The 19,273-nt window shown below is 48.6% G+C and overlaps 5 protein-coding genes across 5 annotated transcripts; 3 read left to right on the forward strand and 2 right to left on the reverse strand.

The window, feature by feature from the left end:
* Positions 1–140: 140 nt before the first annotated feature.
* LHYA1_G007164 (putative leucine-rich repeat-containing protein) lies at positions 141–2,726 on the forward strand (the record flags this gene model as incomplete). Its single annotated transcript, XM_031152095.1, has 2 exons — positions 141–176; positions 228–2,726. The coding sequence occupies 2 exons, from the start codon at positions 141–143 to the stop codon at positions 2,724–2,726; spliced, it is 2,535 nt and encodes an 844-aa protein (XP_031003000.1).
* A 2,929-nt stretch (positions 2,727–5,655) lies between these two features.
* Positions 5,656–6,833, forward strand: bimG (Serine/threonine-protein phosphatase PP1; the record flags this gene model as incomplete). The annotated part of the gene is made up of 4 exons (XM_031152096.1): positions 5,656–5,835; positions 5,908–6,309; positions 6,387–6,686; positions 6,741–6,833. 4 exons carry the CDS (start codon positions 5,656–5,658, stop codon positions 6,831–6,833), a joined length of 975 nt encoding a protein of 324 aa, XP_031003001.1.
* Positions 6,834–7,803: 970 nt separating this feature from the next.
* gng-1 (Guanine nucleotide-binding protein subunit gamma) lies at positions 7,804–9,988 on the reverse strand (the record flags this gene model as incomplete). The annotated part of the gene is made up of 5 exons (XM_031152097.1): positions 7,804–8,369; positions 8,585–8,765; positions 9,013–9,136; positions 9,689–9,766; positions 9,825–9,988. The coding sequence occupies 5 exons, from the start codon at positions 9,986–9,988 to the stop codon at positions 7,804–7,806; spliced, it is 1,113 nt and encodes a 370-aa protein (XP_031002998.1).
* Positions 9,989–10,699: 711 nt separating this feature from the next.
* On the forward strand, positions 10,700–13,969 carry TIF32 (Eukaryotic translation initiation factor 3 subunit A; the record flags this gene model as incomplete). Its single annotated transcript, XM_031152098.1, has 2 exons — positions 10,700–10,966; positions 11,024–13,969. The coding sequence occupies 2 exons, from the start codon at positions 10,700–10,702 to the stop codon at positions 13,967–13,969; spliced, it is 3,213 nt and encodes a 1,070-aa protein (XP_031002999.1).
* Positions 13,970–14,965: 996 nt separating this feature from the next.
* On the reverse strand, positions 14,966–16,494 carry LHYA1_G007168 (putative aminotransferase; the record flags this gene model as incomplete). Its single annotated transcript, XM_031152099.1, has 2 exons — positions 14,966–16,023; positions 16,074–16,494. The coding sequence occupies 2 exons, from the start codon at positions 16,492–16,494 to the stop codon at positions 14,966–14,968; spliced, it is 1,479 nt and encodes a 492-aa protein (XP_031003019.1).
* Between the last annotated feature and the right edge of the window lie 2,779 nt (positions 16,495–19,273).

The raw sequence follows: 19,273 nt of genomic DNA on the forward strand, positions 1-19,273 counted from the left end.
CCCACCGGCAGTCGTACAACGATCATACGACGATCCTACCATCGAGATACAAGGGAACGCTTAGCCACTTGTTAAGAATACTCGTGTCGCAGAAAGCGATAGACTCAATTATTTATACACGTTGACCACATGTATTCCCGATGATGGACACTGAGGATGGGCAGTTCTTCATAAAGGTAAATCGGCAGATTTTCCTTTCTGAATTATGCTAATGCAGAAATTTTCAGAACCTCTCCCATTTTGTGCGCACACACGAGAAAGCTCTCGCGAATGCCCTTCAACTGCGGCGTCAACAAGCTCCTAAAAATGGCTCTTCCTCAAATGTGTCGTCAGTTGGAAGTTCTGGAACGCCAGAATCACCTACCTCTTCGAATCAACCAGCGGCTGCTTCTTCCTCCTCAACCTCGAGCACTCTCGCAGCGGCACTTTCCCTCCCATACTTGACCTTCGCGTCTCACAATATCAAGCCTGCAAAACTTGCCTTAACCCCTCATCACCTCTTCTACCTCCTCTCCCGATTTGAAGATCTTAGTATTGCTGTTGGACCTATGAATGTTCGTTTAGAGAATCTACACGCGGATACTACAGCAGCAAACTATGTCTCCTTTTTGGGCCAATCTCAGCGACCTAAGGGGCGCGGATCGGATAATGGATCCATTCATTCTGTGTCTAGTGTGAGAAGTGTCATGTCGGGTATGTCTAGTCTTTGGTCAAATTTCGGCCTTGGATCCGGACCATCGGCCGCAAAGACAGAGAAGCAGAAAGCTGCCATCGAAGCGGACCTGAAGTATCTGTACTCGGCCTTTACGAAAATACCCTGCCTTAGACTAACACCAGATCGACGAGCGAGACTTATAGAAGGCTACGAAGAGTTCCCATTCGACTCTGCGGTTCCTCTCTACGCGTTCAAGAATCTTAGTGCTTTGGAGATCAGTGATATCGACTTCCGACAATTCTTTGGCTGGGATCGACTTGCAGAACAGCTCAGATCTCTGACAGTCAAGCGTGCAGGAATCGATGATCCCGCTGACATCCTCATAAATATTGTGCTTGATGATACAGACAAGCGACGGCGTCGTTCCTCAAAAGCCCAGATGTCTCCAACGACCACCTGGGCTACATCCTCGAGCCCGAAGAGAAGCCCAACCATACCGCATGCAGAACTGGTAAAGTCCAACTCGGCTCCTGGTTCGCCAGACCAGCGTGTCCATATCGGCGAAGAGGATGACTCGCGCACCGCTTCTTTGAAGCGAGCAGGTTCGGATGGTGCAAAGTCTCCTACTAAGTCGAGACCGAGGAGTAATTCTCCGGTTCGACCGACGAGCTCACGAACTGGCTCTGCATATGGCCATTTGAGGGGGTCGCATAAGGTTAAAAGGTCTGGGTCAGGAAGTTCACATTCGAGCGCATCGGATGGCTGGCACAATCCACGCAGCAGCTCGTCGAATTTGCTTTCAATGGGCATCTTGCCGTCCTCAAAATGGAGATTTCTCAAACATCTCAGTCTTGCTGATAATGGTCTTACCTCGATATCCGCGGAAGGGTTAGCCCCGTTGGCCAATACTCTTCATTCCTTAGATCTATCTTCGAATCTGTTCCAGCAGATACCTGATTGTCTGGCATCCTTAACGGCACTACGAGCTCTCAACCTTTCGAACTGTATGATCAACTCGCTCCACTCCTTGACCAGAAACCCCCTTCCTGCTATTTCGGCCCTCAATTTGAGATCGAATCGACTTATATCTATCGCCGGTATTGAAAGGCTATATCCCCTAGAGAGACTCGATTTGCGAGATAATAAGATGACGGATCCTACAGAGCTTGCGAGATTGACGGGCATTCCTGATCTTCGAGAAATCTGGGTCTCGGGCAATCCCTTTGTCAAAACGCACAGCAATTATCGAATCACGATCTTCAACCTTTTCAGGAAAACTCCTGGTTATACCGAAGACATCCTCATCGATACATATGGACCTGGTTATAGTGAAAGGCGGCAATTGGTAGACAGAGTCGCTGAGAAGGCGAACGTTCCTGTCGTTAAGCCAATCCCAGATTATGGCATATCGTCAGTGGATGTAAACAAGCCCATCATTAACTACCCACCTGCTCTTGCGCCTGCAGTACTTCGCAAGGAACGACCCCAACCGGCCCCTGCTACGAGTGAAGTGTATTCAAATTCTTCTGGTAGACGTAGACGAACACCGAAGCGGAGGATCGTGGATCTTTCCACATCCGAGACCTCTCCCAGTAAACAAGCCCGCCCTGTCCACCTTTCAGTAGAGGAAGCTGCTGAGAATGCTGTAGGATTAGGGGCTGCGTATAATATGAGTCCAGACCCTTCACCTCGGACAGTGCCTTTGTATGTTCAATCCGAGCATCAACAACCCCAAGTTCAGGCCCAGGTCCCACGAATAGACTCTACTGCTGTGCCTCGATTGCCTCCTATACAAACAGTTCCCTATGAATCGCCACTTATCAAAACGCAACCTGGCAAGGAATCCCAAGACTGGAAGATTAGTGGCGAGCTATATAGACAGAAGTTAGAAGCGTTGCGGAACGAAGTCGGCAATGGATGGCTCAGCGTGCTGAGCGAAGAAGGATGGGAAGCACAAAAGAACGCCCAAGGACAGGGCTTTACAGCGGCGGACTTCAGCCCGATGAGGCCAAGTCCAACACCTCGAGCCAGCAGTCAACAAACAATACATAGCGGTCGAACGTTGGGATGATCTTCTCGACGCGTATAATTTTCGAATGGAGACATCACTTATGCAGTGCATGTTCTCGGTAACGACAATATTAGTCGTTGCATAGGGAGGCTGTTTTGATACCCTCGTCTCTAGAAGTAGCAGTGCTCGCCACTCTACCTTTGCTGGAGATTTTTGCATTTGCGGCATCTTTCTAATAGCCATTTTTCTGTTTTATTCCTCTGCATCGGTCATCAAGCATAGCGTGCGGGTTTGGGGGTCATATCATGCTTCTTCTCGCGATTTACTTTTACTATTCTCATAGCATGCTAGATCATGCTAACTGTAGAGATCAATGGATGATCTGTGACTCTTGAGCATCAGAGCATCAGAGCCCAGGGTCGAGAGATTGTTTGAAAGTCTGTTTGTAAAATAAGGGTCTTTAAAGGGTTGGCTAGGCGGCGTTCCTAGCGAATTAGCATTTGTACTGCATGAGCGATTTGAGGTGACGGACGAATGGGTGGCATAATGAAATGGTTTTGAGCGTTCGAACTTGAAGACTACCCTGCTGTGCTTGTATCTCTGCGAAGCTAGATCTTCTGTGACTTAATAAGGTTTCCGAGTTCCCAATTCCCAGATTGAGCCCAACCTTGGTCTGAGTGGAGATACTTATCTGGGGTATTACCTCCCCCTAATGCTATAATAGTTAAAACCTTCTTAACAACTCCTATTATCTTCCCCGTCCTTGTCAGGCTGGCCCGATTCTCTATCTTTAACACAACCTCTCGCATCCTTGCTCGATAATACACAGTCTGACGATGAAGATGCCCTTATCGCCTCCCTCGAAGATTCAACCGCCCCCTTCATCCCGTGTACAAACGTTACTTATATCTCCCTTTCCGTTTATTTCTCTCACTGGAGAATATACAGAGCATGACTACCGATTGCCCTTGATACGTTTAATGATGGAACATACAGCCCGTTTTGTAAGGGTGTAAGATGAGTGGGAAACTGTAGGTGTTTGCAAGGTAGGTGTTTTCAAGTGGGGAAAGGGAGGTTTCAAAGCAATCACAGGAGTTGGCTTTGTGTTTTTTATTGGAGATAGTAAAGATAAGGTAGTTGATAGATGTTAATGGGCAGGGCTATGGAATTTGCGATAATGCTATAATTGCATATGAAAAGTCACCTTGAAAGTTCTCACCGGGGGATATTAAGATTCGTTTATCCCGTTTGAATTTCATCTGTCTCTGACGATCATGTGTAGATATTAGAACTATATTACAGGTAGAATGTATAGGATTCTATTAATAATCCTAGAGTCTGACTGATATCATGTCAAATGAAAAGGATGTTGAGTTCCCCACTTACCCCGCGACCCCTCTACGTAGGATAGGATGGGAAACTAATTGTAGCATGATAATCCCATCTAATTATTGCATGCCATGTCTCGAACAATTGAAAAGATGAAGTAGCGTAACACAATATCAAAGTCGGGGTTTAAAAATAGACTCAATTCAAAAGACCTAGACCTATTCTTCGAGTTCAGAAATTTTATTGCCGAATTCGCCGTAAACGCGTGGTGGAAGTCGCAAACGCGCAGAACCTTCTTGCGGCCAGTTCGCCGCACTTCCACTCTCAACAGGAAGCAGTTTAGGTTCCTTAGAACCAGCCGTACAGGCTCGATGGCGTTGGAAAATACGAGCAAAGATTCGCGTTTCTGCGGAGTACTGTGGGTCAGAAGCGTCACTCATAGAGACGTATTTGCACCAAGCAGAGGATTGTCGTGAGGCGGAGCCAATAGTAAATGGCAGGGTAATATTGTTGAGGCAGCGAGAGGAAAAACATGCTTGGCAGGCAAATAAGCGCTGCAAAGCGTCGCTGCTGGATCAGAATTGGCGTGGTGGTGTGTATGTAATGTGTAAGCTGGTGCTGGGCTGGGCAAGGGGAGGGGAGGGGAGGGGAGGGGAGGGGAGTTCGAGTCGAGATTCGAGGCAACACAAGTCTGTGGATCGACCTCTTTCCATCAACTCCCAACTTCCATCTGCAAACTTGACAACGACGACGACAACGAGAATTCAACCAGCAACGGCTTGGATCTAAACTCCCCTTTTGTGTTGATTATTACCACTGACCCTGCTGCTCCGGCACATTCTTGTTCTTTCCACCTTAAATAGGATCGCATTCCAACAAGCGTCGAGCGTTAAGCCTCCGACCCCCCCCCCCCAGTCTGTCTGGCCCGTACACAAGAAATCTAAAACCCAAAAACCCCCTTGAACTTTTTGCAACGTCAACCCAACGACATCTCAGCAAAAGAACAAACAAACCACACTGCTGAATTCATCTCTCTGAATCCGCAGCATCGCAACATTCACAGAACACTGTAAATTCTACTACCGCAGCAAAAAAGGTTCCAGCCGGGTACCTCGTTTATTTTAAAGCAAAAACGCGATTTGGATTTGCACACATCGACACTGACAAACACCTGCGAGTCTCCAAAGCATCACCACCACAAACTGCCCTGGGCTACTCATACTGCGCGAATCAGTGATAGCGGCGTAGAGCTGTGAATAACAACAGCCTGACGATACACACTCGGCACCTTCTTTGCTGATAACAGAGGTGCCCCTAAGCCTTCCGAGGTTTCCCTTGCAACTCCATTGCGAACAGGCCGACAGGACAAGTCCTGCAAACATTTCGAAGACGCAGCTTTCTGCAGAGAGCTCACTGAGGCCGATTCCACTTCATTGTACGTGTGCCATTGCCTGCCAAGCCTGCTGGGTGAATCCACGCGGTACGGGTCTCCTGTACTTGCCACATCTTGCTAAATTTGCACGCGTCTCTAGACCAAAGGGTGAATCATAGTCCTCCTCACAGCGAAATTGATCTAGACAGCTATCGAACAGCGACAAATCCCTCACTGCGGAAAACATAACCTCGCCGCGTTCCCTCCCCCACTCAGAGGCCAGAAGACATGGCGGACCAAAACGATGTAGATCTCGATTCCATCATCGACAGACTGTTGGAGGTACGAGGCAGCCGACCCGGCAAGCAAGTGCAGCTCTTAGAAGCAGAAATCCGTTATCTATGCACAAAGGCGCGAGAAATCTTCATCTCCCAACCAATCCTCCTCGAACTGGAGGCACCAATCAAGGTATGCAAATGTGTCTTACTAACCCCTAAGAGCGCGATATTGGATGGTTTGCTGACTGCTGCGTGACTTTAGATCTGTGGTGATATCCATGGCCAATATTATGATCTTCTCCGTTTGTTCGAGTATGGAGGCTTCCCTCCGGAGGCAAACTACCTCTTCCTAGGAGACTACGTGGATAGAGGCAAGCAATCTCTTGAGACAATCTGCCTGCTCCTTGCCTACAAGATCAAATACCCCGAAAACTTTTTCATCTTGCGCGGTAACCATGAATGCGCGTCCATCAACCGCATCTACGGCTTCTACGATGAGTGTAAGAGACGGTACAATATCAAGCTTTGGAAGACCTTCACGGACTGCTTCAACTGCCTTCCCATTGCGGCAATCATTGACGAGAAGATATTCACAATGCACGGCGGTCTTAGCCCAGATCTGAATTCCATGGAGCAGATCCGCCGTGTCATGCGACCCACCGATGTAAGTTCCCAGGATTCCTTTACTTGCCAAGTTTCAGCGCCTCGAGAGACGGCTAGAGCTCTTACTGATAAAACTAGATTCCTGACTGCGGTCTGTTGTGCGATCTCCTCTGGTCTGATCCAGATAAAGACATCACCGGTTGGAGTGAAAACGACCGAGGTGTATCTTTTACCTTCGGCCCCGATGTCGTCTCCCGTTTCTTACAGAAGCATGATATGGATTTGATCTGCCGAGCCCATCAAGTAGTCGAAGACGGATATGAATTCTTTTCCAAGAGACAATTAGTCACCCTCTTTAGCGCACCCAACTACTGCGGAGAGTTTGACAATGCAGGCGCAATGATGAGCGTAGATGAGAGCTTGTTATGTTCGTTCCAGGTTAGTTGCTCAACCATTCAAAGGATATGACAGCCATTGACCTCCAATTCGCAGATTCTGAAACCAGCGGAGAAAAAACAAAAGTACGTTTACGGTGGTCTAGGTGCCAGCAGGCCCGTCACTCCTCCGAGGAAGCAGAAAAAGTAGTATAAATATGAGAACAATTACGAACTTCCTTGTGTATAGCAGGTTCGGACGCAGATAAGCATAACTTCGCGATTTTCCCTCGATTCCTACGCCAAAGTCTCGCTCGCGCGCTTCTCGATCTTCTTGTTTACGACACAAGCCTCCCTTCTATCTCCCGAACTCGAACCACAACTCGACTCCTCCCCCATATCAAAAACATAAAATACCTATTTGCGCGTGTGCGTTGCGCCAGGGGCAGCACCTCTCTATACGACGTACCAATTGTACACAACTTTCTTTTCGCCTTTGATTACGAGCGACGACCATAATTGGGAGACACGAGCAGCACACGAACTTCTTACTTGCGAAGCGAACGGATACCACAAGACAGAAAGACGCGGCTACAGAAATGAAAACGGGTTCTTGATTTGTTCTGAGCTTATAGAGAGGGTCGCTTTTTGTGTGTATAAGAGATTACGATTGTTTGCGAGACGGGTCTACTTCTTTGGCGAGATGGAAATGATTACTTTGTCTGTGTAGCTCTCTTGACTGGCTTAGCTCTGACCTGACCTGCATGGTTTTTTTCGTGGATGGTGGAGTTCCACGGGTGACTGGGCATAAAGGTGGTGCAAAGCGTGCTTTGGTCTATGGATGGATGGTGGATGTGATGGTGGCCCTCTTTTTTCCGTAGCCGTTCTTCTGCCACAATTGCTGACATGTGAAACTGTTGCGGCGAATGAAACTAATTTCCTAAACTACAAATGTTTTTCAAAGTCACGTCTTAGATTTGTTGCCGTGTCTTTCATTGTCGTTACTCATTGCTCTTTACATCTTCTGCCTGTGACGCCTCCTTACCAGTTGCACCCCTTAAGATCCCCTCTCCAGTTTCCTAATACGGAGATTCCCCCTGAAGCTCCCGACAGATCTACGGCAATATAATCCCATGCTCAACACTCATCTTTCTCATACCTATACCCTCGGCCCAAGGGCCCTACCCACAATCCTCATCCCCCGGCCTACAAAACCCTTCTCCCCCATCCCCGCCAATCCTAATCTTCCCATTCCCCCCAACAGCCTCTTCTTCCTCACCAAAGACCTTCTCTAAATCCCTCTGCGATGCTACACCTGCATCTACATCTACATCTACATCCATGGGCGTGAACTTCCTCTCTCCGGTTTCCTCGGCTTGTAGCTTGTTGATTGCTGCTGGGAGTGCCGGGATTTGGGTCGGGGCTTCGGGATTGGATTCGCGTTCTGATTCTGGGAGATTAGGGTTTGGATTTTGGAGATGGGCAGAGAAGAGGGAAGGAGGGGATGATAGCGGGTGCAGTATTAGATGGAATGGATGAGAGGAGTGGGGTGGGATAGGCCGTGGTGTGTTGTACCAGTAAGGGGAATATGAGGAATACAAAGAGGATAGGAGAGGATGGGAGTTCATGTTGCAGGAATGGGATGGAGTAGGTGAAATCACAGACTTACTCTTGTGGCCATCTACGTGTCCGAGGTCTCGAGATGGCTCTATGATATCTCTTACTCGGCGTTTGAGTTCTTTCGTTTCTGTGCAAGAGGGAAGATTGTTAGTTGGCTCGCGAAATTGGGAGCTGCGAAATGACACTTGTGTTTGTCTACGCTTCGGGATAAAGGCACCAGAAAGATATTGTGCAAGTAAGGTGCACCTTGAATCTAGTCAAGGGTTTCTTGGGAATGGTGATAGTTATAGGTAGAGAGACGAGAGAAGAAGAAGACGAGTTTCTTCCAGAAAATCAACATACCAGGAAATCCACCTTCCGCCTTCCTGTCCCATAGAAGATGCTTCTGCATGGTAACAGGCTCATCCCCGCTGCTACTTGGATCCGCATGATAGAGATGTACCACGAATGTGCCTCCAGTTGATGGCTGCAGCGCCACTTCGCCAAGAGAGGTAGAGAAGGTAGAAAGCAGCTCTTGAGCAAACTACAACACTAGATTAACACTTTGCCCTTCTCATTAGGTTGAGACTACTAAGCTAAGAAACGAAGTTTGAAAGCAAATAGAAAGAGCATAAGTAAGAAAGGGGGATGCTATCACGTGAAGTCTGAGACTGAGATTGAGACTGCGGAGAAAGACAATAATGCGCGTGCGGGAGCTTGCGCCAGGTGGAACAATACGTGGCGACATATTGATGATGATAGGACGGTAAACAAAGAGAAAGGGAGCTTACATATGCAGCTCGAAGCATCCATTTACATTGAGTACAGAATTGAATAGTGACTCGGGGAAGTGCCGGTTGCTCCATTGTTGCGTAGATCTTGATCGTCCCTAGGTTTTGGGATGGTTGTTGACGTCTGATGCAATGAAGTAGCTCTGGGTTTGTGAGGTTATGCAATCATTTGTAAATCAAGATGAGCTCAAAGTAGTTTGGGTCGTTAGGTTGTTGATATCTAGGTACGTTCGCTATAGCTCAGGGAGGCCTGGTCTGGTTTGTCACCCGTTCCCGCTCGGCTGGAAATCCAATTTGCCCAAAGGCACTATCGAATCACAGGTCTGACTCGCAAAATAATAAGGAGCTGTGCACGCGTCAAGAAAGAGCTCTGGGAACTGTCGAAATATATGTAGAACACCTCATCATTTGTATGGAAAGCGGCCTCTCTCCTCAGACTAATCGTAACCCTATACACATCGAAGTGAAAGTAACTACTACAAACAAAAGTGTTACATGCAAAACCCTGGCAGCCGTAAGAAGTGACCACCACCCCGCTGAAATGCTACGCTGTGAAAGGTATTATTCGCAGTGATTCCCTAACTCCAATGAACGCCCATCGTGGTCTGTGAAGCCACCTCTCCGTCTGCCTTTCTACATGACCACACAGCAGCCCCCGCTCGGTTGAGGAGCATACGGATCATCCTTCTTCTCAACAGAACCCCAAACCGACGGTACCATGAAGTCCTTTGTGCTGTTCGTATAGGAGATGATGCTATGTGGCCGAGTTAGTAGACTGGCAACTGGGGACGTTGAGGCTCGGCTCCAAATACCTCTTTGCGGCTTGGGAGACGGGAATTCTTTCGCGTTCCAAATCCTCTCGTAGGCGATTGTTCAATTCCGTGAGACGGCGCAGCTTGAGGTCGGCCATCGACTGCTTGTTCTTCTTGATCTGCGATGGGTCGCCGACATCGCGCGATGAGTATCCGGAAGGCATGGTGAAGAGTTGCGGTCACGACTCCTATCAATCAGTGCTATCTGCGAACAGCAATTTCAGATCAGCTCAGCTACCGAGTCGCCGTGCACGCGAGAGGTGAGGCGTACCTGAGGATTGACCCTTGGAAGGTGATTGGAGTTCGTAGCCCCGCGACTTGGATTCTGAGTGGTGCTGAAGAAAGTGAGAGGTGGTTGAGATGAAATGATGGGTTTGACCTTGAGAGTTCCGTTGCAGCGAGTGGCGGTGGGATCCAAATGGCTTACTAGGAGTAGCGTAATTTAAGAGCGCGCCAAACCCGATTGAACCTTTTATAGAGGAACGTGCACTTTACCTACTGCTCTACTGTTCATGTTCATGTGACTTTTGCAAATGAGCATATACATAGGTAGGTATGATATCTATATAACTCGACGGGAATAATTCCAATGGGTAAATAGTCGTATTGAATCGGACGCCTAAATCGTAAGACCTTGGGCTATCCCCAACGGAGTTGGTTCCAAGTCATGTGGCAAGAAGGCAATCTACAATTCAGATTCCAATAATAAGCGAGTTTTCAGACACAAAGTCCCACGATTTTTTGAAGCGCAGGCATCATCTTACAACACGCGCGCCTTCCCATACCCTACCACGACCACGGTTTCTCATCAAATCCCCCAAGCGCACTGAGAAACGAACGTCAGCAAAAGTTCATCGCAGAGGCGTCTGCCCAGCATGCCTCCTCCGCCCCACGCAAAGCCCGAGAATGTTCTCAAGAGGGCTCACGAACTCATGGGCGTTGGCCAGTCACCAGCGGCCCTCGTTCTCCTTCACGAGCATATCACTTCCAAGAGAAGCAGAAATGTTCCCATCACCTCGTTGGAGCCTGTTATGGTCCTCTTGGTTGAACAGTCCGTCGAGCAGAAGAAGGGAAAGCTAGCCAAAGACGCGCTTTATCAATACAAGAATATCAGTCAGAACACTAATGTTGGCACGATTGAAGTAAGTCTCATCATTTGCAATTCAATATCTAGTTCCATACTAACGCGCTCTTTACAGTTGGTTCTCAAGAAATTCATCGAGCTAGCAGAGGAGAAAGTCAAGACCGCACAAGCAAAGGCCGACGAAGTTCAGTCGTCTCTCGAAACCACTGCAGACACTGCCGGCGTTGACGATCTCGAGGCCAGCGAAACCCCAGAATCCATCCTCCTCTCCACTGTGTCCGGCGAGCAGTCCCGAGATCGCACAGATCGCGCAATCGTAACGCCATGGCTCAAGTTCCTCTGGGAGACATACCGTACCGTTCTCGACATCCTCCGAAACAATGCCCGGTTGGAGATCATGTACCAGAGCACCGCTATGCAAGCATTCGAGTTCTGCCAGAAGTACACACGAAAGACCGAATTCCGCAGACTTTGCGAACTTCTCCGAAACCATGTACAGACCGCTGCAAAGTACTCTGCTCAGATGCATGCCATCAACCTCAATGACCCAGATACCCTTCAGCGCCATCTCGAGACCCGTTTTCAACAATTGAACGTTGCAGTTGAGCTTGAGTTGTGGCAAGAGGCTTTCAGGAGTGTTGAGGATATCCATACATTGCTCAATCTTAGCAAGCGCCCACCAAAGAACGTCATGATGGCAAACTACTATGAGAAGCTGACCAGAATCTTTTTGGTTGGTGAGAACTATCTATTCCATGCCGCTGCGTGGTCCAGGTATTACAACCTCCTCCGCCAGTCTGCCTCCATGGTTGCATCTGGTCAGAGCAAGAAGGCAGACAACCCAGCTACTTCCGAAGCAGACCTTTCAAAGGCCGCCTCCTTCGTCCTGCTGTCAGCTCTTGCTATTCCAGTCATCAGCACTTCAAGATCTCGTGGTGCTCTAGTTGACATTGATGAGGCTAAGAAGAACAAGAACTCTCGTCTCACCCACCTCCTCGGTATGGCTCAGGCCCCCACTCGTGCTGTGCTTTTCCGAGATGCCATGAGCAAAGGTTTGTTGAAGCGCGCTCGTCCTGAGATCCGTGAGCTTTACAACATTCTCGAAGTCGATTTCCACCCGCTTTCCATCTGCCAAAAGATCTCTCCAATCTTAACCAAGATTGGCGCTGATGAGGAGATGGCGAAATATGTTCTTCCTCTCCAGCAAGTCATCCTGACTAGGCTCTTTCAACAACTGTCGCAAGTATATGAAACCGTCGACCTTGCATTTGTTGAGAACCTTGCCAGATTCCCCGAGCCATTCCAAGTCAGTCGGGACACTATTGAGAAGTTCATCATGAATGGAAACAAGAAGGGTGATCTTGCTATTCGCATGGATCACGCTACAGGTGTTCTCAGCTTCGACACTGATGTCTTCTCGTCTACTAAGGCTGTAAATGCTGGCACAAGTGCTGGCTCTGCTGAGAGTGAGACTTCTTCTGTTCAGCGACTACAAAACACACCGTCGGAAATTGTACGCACACAATTGACCCGGTTAGCCAAGTCTCTCTTCGTTACCTGCCAGTACATCGACCCCTCGTACAACGAGGCCCGAATCAAAGCTAGGGATGCAGCATATGCAAAAGCTAGAGCAGGTGCTGAACAGGAACATCACGATATTTTGGCACGCAAAGAAGTCATAACCAAGCGGAAGGAAGAGGCATCCGAAATTCAAGCACGTAAGGAGAAAGAGGATGCTACTCGAAAGCGGATCCGAGCAGCACAAATCCAGGAAGCCGAAGACAAGCGACTCGCTCAGGAGCAGAAGGACCGCGAGGAGAAGCGCATGAAGGCCGAGCTAGATCGTGTTCGTAAGGAGGAACTCAAGAAGCAGATTGCTGATCTCAAGATCGGTCCTAAAGCTATCGACATCGACATGGACGACTTGGATAATATCGACAGCAACCGGATTCGTGCCATGAAGCTTGCTCAGTTGGAGCGGGAGAAGAACGACATGAACGAGAAGCTCAGAATTACTGCCAAGCGTATCGATCACATTGAGCGTGCACAAAGAAAGGAAGAAGCCAAGAAGCTGCCAGCAGATTATGCCGCACAGCGTGAGCGTGATTTGGAGGCCTATGAGAAGACCAAGGCTCAGACTTTGGAAGATGCCGAAGCGAAGCACGAACATAATGTTGCACTCAGCAAGAGGCTAGCGAGAGTTGTACCTTACTATGAGTCATTCCGCGAGACTATTGTTGAGAGAAGACGCGATGAGTTCGAGCGAAGCCGCCGCAAGGCAGAGAAGGACTTACAGGACCAGATGGATGCCCGCAGAAAGGAGTTCAGAGCGCGCAAGGCTCGTGAGAAGCGGGAGCTTGAGGAGCAAGACAGGATCTTGAGGGAAGAGGAAGAGCGCGCTGCCAGAGAAGCAGAGGAGAAGGCCGCTAGGGATGAGCAGAAGAGAAAAGAGTTTGCAGAATTGAAGGCAACCCGGGAGAAGGAGAGATCGGAGGCGTTAGCCATTGCGGAGCTGCAAGAGCGCAGAGCGACAGAGGCTGCTGCACGCAGACAAGAGGCAAAGATTGCCGGACCTTCCCGTGGTGTGGCCCTCGACCGTGGAGAGTCTGGCTCTGGATCTGGTGCTGTTCGTCCACCTTTACCTCTTGCTGGTGCGAAGTTGGGATGGAGAGAAAAGGAGCGCCTGCGTATCGAAGGGAAGGAGGTGCCAGGACCGACCCGAACCGAATCACCCGCCGCCCGAGCCTCACCAATGGGTCGCCCTGCTCCTGCTATTATGGAGCGAACCGATTCAAACGATCGCCCTGCAGAGAGAGGACCACCTCGTCTCGCTCTTTCCGGAGGCAAACCATCATGGCGAGAGAGGGAAGCAGCAAAGGGGACCAGCGGTGGTGAGCCTGCTGCACCATCCCGGGTACCACCTCCCATGGATCGTGGCAGATCAAGAAGAGACGACGAACGTGATGAATCCCCTGCTCCGGCTCCTGCGGCTGGTAATAGCCTCAAGCCCAGCGGAACAGCTGGCAAATTCGTCCCACCACACCTTCGCAACAAGGCCTGATTCAGTCAAAAGAAAATGGATTTGCTTTTGCGTACATTGTAATTAGTAACGGCGTTTTATGGCATTTCCAGGTTGCCTACCTAGAATCAAGAATTTAGGAATGAGAAAGTGCTACTTATCTTCTGTCTTTTGTCGATTACTTTCTATCTACGACTGTCAGGAACATTCATTTTTCATTATTGAAATTTGTAAAAAGTGGCTGATCCGCAATATATTTTCAAATCACGCATTTCAGACGTGGCATCGTGCGGCTGGCATATCAAAACCTCCTTGGCTGCCCAGGCGTGTGACACTTTGAATTGATGCTATTCTAGCTTGTGCCCATCAATTCGTTAATTATTTTAGATAAATCTACTCCATAACTAATGTTTCAGATTACTATGAGACTTTGCGGATTTGTATTTTGTTACTTATACAGACGAAGTGCGATCTGAGCCAAAGATGTGTCATTGAGGCAAGATGCGCACACAGCCTTATATGGAAAGAGTGTCGTAGTCTTCACTTTGAGCTCCATGTTTCTTGTAAAGCAGTTTGACCCCTTTGCCTTTTCCATGGTGATCACCCAGTAGGTGTCTTAATTTAATGTACGAAGATGGATGGAACTGGTTTCAGTTGAGAGATCAGGCTGAATGTCGGTTGGACATAACGTAAATATAAATGCTGGCTGGTATCAGATAATGTTATTTCTACAAGAATATTTCTACAAGTTCTTGTATTTTCAACTTCTAATCTATCGGATTTCCAATTTGTAGGATGAGGCTTTTCTATCAATATAACCACGGGGTGTTTAGATCTTGGCAGTATCAGACAGGAAGTCCCATTCGACATTCAAAAAGGGAAAAGAAGTCAAGAATATTAACGAGCGAGAAGTAAAGCAAAGCAAAGACTACCTAGGTATATTTATTGAGCTAAAGCGGCGCAAATAATAATACCGGAGTTTCCAAAGCAGTCGTGTGAAGAACGAGCTGGTCCGAAGCTACGCCTCGCGAAATGTAATCAAGAGTCAACTCCGGGTGACTCGAAGACTTTGCTGACGACTTCCAGAGTTACTTTCGCAATGCGCTCGATGTCCTCCTTGGTGACGATGTATGTTGGAGCGAGGATAATATGGTCCCCGGCAAACCCATCCACCGTGCCAGTACCTGGGTACATTGTCATGTTGAACGGAGCGGAGATAGCTGTATCATGCACCTTCTCAGCAACACCGAGCTTCGGATCAAAAGGCTCCTTGGTCTCCTTATCCTTCACAAACTCCAGTCCCCAAAAGAGCCCTCTACCACGAATATCACCTACGTTCGGATGATCCCCCAAAAGTGATTTGAGGCACTTCTCTAAATATTCTCCTTGGGTTTTGGCATTCTGCATCAGGTTCTCTTCCCGCTGGATTCTCTGGACCTCAAGCGCTGCGGCTGCTTGGACAGGCATTGCTTGATATGTCTGTCCATGAACAAATTGACCACTTCCATTCATGAATGCATCGACAACCTTCGGCGAAATTAAGACAGCAGCGATTGGTTGATAGCCACCTCCAAGACCTTTCCCAAGTGTTTGCAGGTCCGGAACCACCTCTTCGTGTTGCCAGGCGTGCAAAGTGCCGCACCGTCCCATACCGCACATCACTTCGTCGAGAATGAAGAGCGCACCATGCTTATGGCAGACTTCTCTCATGGCTTTCAGATATCCTGGGACAGACGGAACACAACCTAAAGCAGCACCAACTACAGGTTCACAGACGAAACCAATAACTGTCTCTGGACCTAGCTCTTGGAACTTGGCCTCCAGCTCTGCAGCTTTCCGAGCAACGAAGGATTCATCGGACTCGCCGTTCTTGCGCTGTCGATACGCGTTGCAAGCTGACACGCGATGAATATTGTCCATAAGGAAGGGTTCATATGGTGCTCTACGAGCAACATGCCCAGAAACTCCCAGGGCACCAATGGTGTTGCCGTGGTAAGAGGTTTCGCGGGCGATGAAGTTCACTCGCGGGGTTTGCTTGTCACTCTCGTAGAAGTATTGCCGAGCAAGCTTTACAGCGGCTTCCATTGCTTCGGACCCTGGAAAGATTAGCGGAGTGTCTGGGAAATGTCCTTCCGTGGAGACATACCCGAGCCTGTCAAGTACACCCGGCTCATTTGCCCCCCAGTTCCGTTGATAAGTTCTTTGCACAGCTCTTCCACCACGGAATTCCCCCAAAAGCTAGAGCAGAGATATGATACACCAGTGTTGATCTGATCTGTGATGGCTGCGATCACTCGCTCGTTGCCATACCCAAGACACGAGACAGCGGCACCAGATGAAGCATCAAAGACAGTGCGTCCATCGGCGAGGTATAAATAGTTGCCCTTGCCGCCAGTTACCATGGGAAAGGCTTTGTGAAGGTGACGGCCTAGAAGAAATTCCGATTTCTCGAGTCCATTGGAAGTGGCTTCCCCATCGCCGTGGCCCTTGAGATGGAGGGTTTTGGCAGGAGTGATGGCAATGTCCTGACACTTCTGCGTAAGCTCGGAGATAGCAGATGGAGACATGATGCTTTAATGAGATTGTTGAGAGTTGATGCTAAAAGCAGATTGAAGGTCGGAAGCAGGAGCAGAAGCAGAAGCAGCAGTAGGTCTGAGGTTAATGGATATGTGTATGTGAGATGTGAATGAAGGTATATGAGTTGGGGGAAGTGTAGGAACTTGGCAATGGCTGTAAGTCCTTTTGTCTTATATGCCTTTCTGCCCGTGTGCTTGCAACAGAAGGAAGAGGAGAAGGAAAAGAGGAAGCCAGGCTCAATATAAAAGGAAAGAGGCAGACTACGGATGATATGCAACTCGCCTCGGCGACTAGCACAAGAAAGCTAGTACTGAACCAGGCAAGACTGGAGGCATGGAAGGATTCAACGAGGACGGAAATGGGAAGATTTAGTTGCAAGGTGGGTACGAGTCTGACACCGAACCGATATGGCGCACTAAGGACATTGACAGATAGCCCGATGGTGGATGCCGATTTTTGTGTTGCGTGTGAAGAGTGGTGGGATGGAAGAAGTGGTGGGATGGAAGAAGTGGTGGGATGGAAGAAGTGGTCTTCGGCTGGGCTAAAACTGCTAGTTCCCGAGGCAAGAAGGGGAGGGTGCGTTCTGAACTATCAGGTATATAAAGTATCTCCAACTGATACCTACGGCGTATATCGTCCGGTTCGTCCTCACATGTACTTACTTGTACATGAGCATGTACATCGATACATATTCTCTCCTGATTCTGCGTTACAAATACTGAGTACGACTCGTGCTGAAGATGCCCATTGGTCCCTTACCGGTGTCCGTCCCTCTGCACATCTACCCCTCTACGGCTGCATATCATGAATATGGTGGCCGACGATAGGCTGGGTCTTGCTCAGCATGCGTGGCATGCATCGACAGAAAAGATGCGATTGTGAGCATCGTTGTGAATACGCCTGCCAATCTAGACCTTGATTCTTTTATTTTTTGAGTCTCTTGACCGCTCTTAGCATGATCCAGCATCTTTTGGCTTTAGCCCTGCCAAGAAGGTGCGTATGTATTCATGTATAATTTCAACATCGGCCCACATCCCGAATGTCAGAATCCTGTCTGTCCGTGTTGAAGGAGCCGAAGCTGAAGCCGAAGCTGAGACGGAACGGACGGTGGGAAGTGCTGACGAATATGTCAAATGACCCTACGACAGACAGACAGACCGACCGACAAATTAGAATATGAGGGCTCAGCTAGATCTTGCCCAAATGGCGCGCGCCTGTGTTGGTTTGCTGGGTCGCTTGATGAGATGTCAGCATGTCCTACAGTCAGCCTCTTTTCCCAGTCATTATTGCCGGCATATGTGATAACATTTGGAATCAGGTACCCGCCGTCACCTGGGACATGCACAGCAAACTTAAATTGATTGTACCCACCAAACCCACGCATACCACCACACTCTATGAACAACTAAATGGGTACCTACCTAGGTAATTGATCTTTGCCACCAACTCAATGTAACCGCTCGCGGCCTGCACCGTAGCTCATCTTCGATATCAAGAGACATCCAATATTTTGCTTTTGCTTGCGGTGTATCTTTCGTCAGGTCCATAGGATCATGATCATGATTCTAATGTGGTCGTTTATGATACAGAACATTGATCTTGTGTAACCGGCCAGGTGCATCTGATTTGTTGGAGCATCCTGGTTGATTGGTAACCTACCTCAACGTCGTCCGACTGCAACATGTATCACTTCTCTCCCACCGCTCCAGCATAGTAGTGTAAGAGCGGGTTTTCCACAAAAGCGAGAGAGAAGATATAATCCAATACTGATGGACAAGACAGCCCTTTGCACGCTAATCATGTGCACGCACATACGCTGCATCCTGCATGGCGTCCTTTCCGAAGAGGAAGGCTGATCCGATGATATCTTGATGGATGCGAGAAAACAGAGCATTGTTGCCTCGGATGATGTTCTCGGAAAATGTCAATATTGTTGATTGGGCAAATCAGATGGCAAATCGGGATAAAGGTTGGTTGCTGGTCTTCATTTTTATGTCCTGTCCTGTTGTATTTGCCGCCCTTCAGAGACCAATGGCCATGGTCCCTGCACCTCCTTGGTGAGCTACTGCTTTGCCTTTGGGGGAACATCCAGTCATGTGGGTGGGGTATTCTCTAAGATGTAGACACCCTCAGGAGTATTGTCATTGTGTGTGTATATATTTCTCTTTGCTTTTGGTTACCTCTGATCGATCAAAGAGATATGATATCCAAAATAATGACTACACAGTATTGCTTGACTTCATTTGATTTTCAAAGGTGGGCCGAAAATTGACCCGAGAGCTTTGTACGTCATCAGGATCGTATCCCGAGTTCTGACATATCGGGCCGTTGTAGTATCACTTTCTCGTGTTCATCTCACGCTCAAATCGGGACCGGGGGAGTCTGGGCAACCGAATCATCTCGTCACATCGGTCTGCACTGCAATTTTTCATCTCTTGATGTCCTGTCCTTTTCACACGTGCCGCCACAATTATGTTTATCCCTACCCTACTATATTAAACTTTATCTTTTGTGTTTTCTGGATCAATGCGGCACCTGTTCTTGAGTATTCTGGGTATCATGATTGGCACCTCATGATCCATCCCTGCCGAAGTGCCACCACACGCTGTCGAATCCCTTATGCTTCAGGTAAGTCTAATGCAAGACTTCTTCCGTGTTCCGCATCGGGCGACCTCAAGCAGCGGTATGCCGAGAGACCGGAGACATTGCGATGCTACCAGCAAGACCGGCTTGCATCGGAAATCGGGACTGTCCCCCCCCCTCCCCCCC

The sequence above is a fragment of the Lachnellula hyalina genome (genome assembly GCF_007821495.1).
Source record: "Lachnellula hyalina strain CBS 185.66 chromosome Unknown contig00140, whole genome shotgun sequence".
In the NCBI taxonomy this organism is placed as follows: Eukaryota; Fungi; Ascomycota; class Leotiomycetes; order Helotiales; family Lachnaceae; genus Lachnellula; species Lachnellula hyalina.